Genomic DNA, 3,058 nt, shown 5'->3' with positions numbered 1-3,058 from the left:
TGCCATTACTTCTCTCTTATGAATCATTTCATTGAATGTTGTAATTATGAATGCTAATTAATTAATGCTGGTGTTAATATTGACATATTGACATATAAACATATTAACATAATAATAATCATCATTTCATGGTTAAATAGCTCATCATACCATCTACTGTATTAAATCAGGAATGAGTCAAACAAAAAACACGCTCTAGATCAGCGAGTGAGAATTAGGACCTGAATCCATCAACAACACTAAATACATATACACATCAGTGTTCAGCTGAATGAAAGCAGTTTGGGGGTTTAATTACTCTTTAAATGTAACATTGTTGTTTTTATTAATTAGAAAGCTGCTAATAAGTTTATATTTATATTCTTTTTTTTGTCTTTCAGAGGTGATAAAGTTCAGATTGCAGGTCATTCAGCCACAGCTGCACACATCTTTAAAAATCGTGAGATGAATCTTGTTTCTGTCATTACAACGATTGTCTATGTTTATGACTTTTGCTCATTTGTGTTTCCACTGATGACTCATATTTCCATAAACCCTCTGACCTGTGGGTTATTGATGTTCTGGTCAACATGAATGTGTGTAAGAGACTGAATGTCTCAGTGATGAAGCTAGAACATGCTGGCATCAGGTGGAAGTAGACAACCTGATGAATCCACTGGGACCAACCAGGATGCATGTTTATTAAAGAATGTATTGCTATGAATAGTTGTGTTTATTTATTGGTGGAAGGATTTCCTGTGGACAAGTTGAGTAGATGATGATGATAGTTGTTGTTTTTGTAACGTAGAAAGACTTTTTTTTCTATTCTCATCTAGTATATGGTAAACCAGTTCCACTCCAATGTGGAGACATGACCGTTGTCAAATGTGGTACCCTCGATACGTGTGTGAAGGCGAAGGGCGCAGAACCCTTAACGTTCAGGAAAGAGGAAACCTTGTTGTGTCACGAAGACGATACCGTGAAGACCGCTGTAGTGAGTTGACATGGCTTTTAACTTTGTATCTTTTTACAAGTCATGACAAGTTTTACCAATTCATAATAAATGAGTATTTCACTTAATACCAAAGTCTGTTGCACCAAAAATATATACTTCTGTCTCACAGGGTGACTCTGGTGGAGGAGTGGTGTCCAATGGCAGGATTTATGGTGTCCATACAGCCAGTCCTGGCAAAGACTGTGTTGGAGCAGCTGTATCAATGAACGTCTGTTATGGAGAGTTCCTGGATTGGATCTATGAGAAGACCGGTATTCCCAAATCCCGAAAGAGGGGAGCCAGTGATGAACCAGGTTCAAGCCTTAACCCCAAAGCCCCCAAAAAGGGGTCCTAGCAGCTTTCTGTACCTCTTGTTCCCTGTGTTCAAGTAGTCATATGAACCCCAAATGAGTTCTAATACTTGTGTTATTTTATATGATTCATTTCACTTTCATGCTAATTATGTTTTAGTCATTGTATTGAATAACAACAAGGCATCAAATATAATAGTCTCTTATTCTTTCAACAACATTGATAACAATGATAATAAATATGACTTATTGTACAATGTTGTCAGCTTAAATAAAATGAAGATGACTCACAATTTCAGTTTGTTTTTGTTTTCAGTGTCAGAAAAAAAAAACATGAACAGTTTTCTGTGACATTTAAAGCTCCACTAATATCTCTGAACCTATTGTATGAGTTATGCTTGGCCATGTCGGGGCAGCATGTTCTTATAATAACATTTATTATAGCTGCTTTACTTCCTTCCTTATTATTTGTGGGGTCAAATATCACACCTGTTTAGTTACAATGAACACGGTGCAGCTGATCCTTGTGCATGAATGTCTGCTACAATCAATTACTAATAAGTAATGCTTCTGTTGACCATATCAAATAAAATAAAGTAATCAATGAGGGAAACATCTGGATTATCTTAATCTCCTCCCTGATCTGTGTCTCTGCTGCAGCTTCACCTGCTGACAAACTACAAGAACTAACTTCCTGTTGTTTTTACAACAGCTGCATGCACCTTTGACCTCATGGAGGATGTGTGGCTGTAATGACCACTGACGTCAGATTTAGTTAAATAAATTTATATTCAACTGAGGACAACTGAGGTTCTTTGAGTTTATTTCCATTATTTATCAAAGTGATGATTAACAAGAAGTTCATGTTTTCCACGAGATCTTGTCACTGAATATTGTGAAAATTAATAAATAACCGACACGCCAGGATTTTTTTTGGCATTGTATGTTTCTACAAACCATGGATACGTTGAATGTCGACGTTTCTGCATTAAAATCATCGTTTGTGTTTGACAGTGTGTTCATGTGTGTGTTTAATAAGGGATATTGGTCTATATACCTGCATTAACTCCTAAACAATAGTAATGCTATAAATACCCTATGGGTTAAACCAGAATTAATATTATATTAAAAATAAAAGAAGGAATAATACATGGGGGAGAGAAATTACAAAACAAATGTTTTTTCATCATCTTTTGAAACATTTAAAAGAGGAACCTTCTCTTCTCTCTTTTTGAACTCGTCTTCCCTTTCTTACTTCTGCTTTGTTGGTCCTTCTCTGTTTCTCCTGGAATCTGCAGGTTCAATCTGAAGACAGGATGATTTAACAGATACATTTGATTAGTATAAGAAATGGCCTCGGCTGTGAACGGCTGCTTATCAACTCTCCGGTTTCCACACAACAACAATTGATAAAGATCAAATATTAGCATGAATGCTAACTGCATATGTTGACACGTTGTCACTTAGACGTGCAAAACTGATGCAGAGGGAACAAGGGCACTTGCCAGTAACCTTTCAGCAGATCAAATTTTCTGACATACTTTGTGGCACCCACCTGGTCAATACAATCATCCATACGAGGTAATGGAACATAATCTGGCTTTGTCACCTTATTGACTTTTCAAAAATCTGAACAGAACCTGGGTGTCTTGTCACTTTTAGGCACCAACAAACATGGAGAAGCCCAGCTTGATGACCGAGGCACTGCAATCTCCTTATCAACTATATATTTGACCTCCGCCTCCAAATATTTACGCTTCTCAAGAGAAACTGG

At 36.7% G+C, this 3,058-nt stretch overlaps 1 protein-coding gene across 1 annotated transcript in view; it reads left to right on the top strand.

Moving 5' to 3' along the window:
• The window catches only part of LOC306752401 (anionic trypsin-2-like), a 2,510-nt gene extending 950 nt beyond the window's left edge, over positions 1-1,560 (top strand). The window contains exons 4-6 of the mRNA XM_079236153.1: positions 381-439; positions 816-973; positions 1,104-1,560. Coding sequence (XP_079092279.1) covers positions 381-439; positions 816-973; positions 1,104-1,328 — 442 coding nt within the window. The 3' untranslated portion in view covers positions 1,329-1,560. The remainder of the gene's footprint in view (positions 1-380; positions 440-815; positions 974-1,103) is intronic.
• Positions 1,561-3,058: the final 1,498 nt, after the last annotated feature.

This window comes from Taurulus bubalis (genome assembly GCF_910589615.1).
Source record: "Taurulus bubalis genome assembly, chromosome: 20".
Lineage (NCBI taxonomy): Eukaryota > Metazoa > Chordata > Actinopteri > Perciformes > Cottidae > Taurulus > Taurulus bubalis.
The sequence above is the reverse complement of the archived record's forward strand: the minus strand, read 5'-3'. Positions and strand labels throughout refer to the sequence as shown.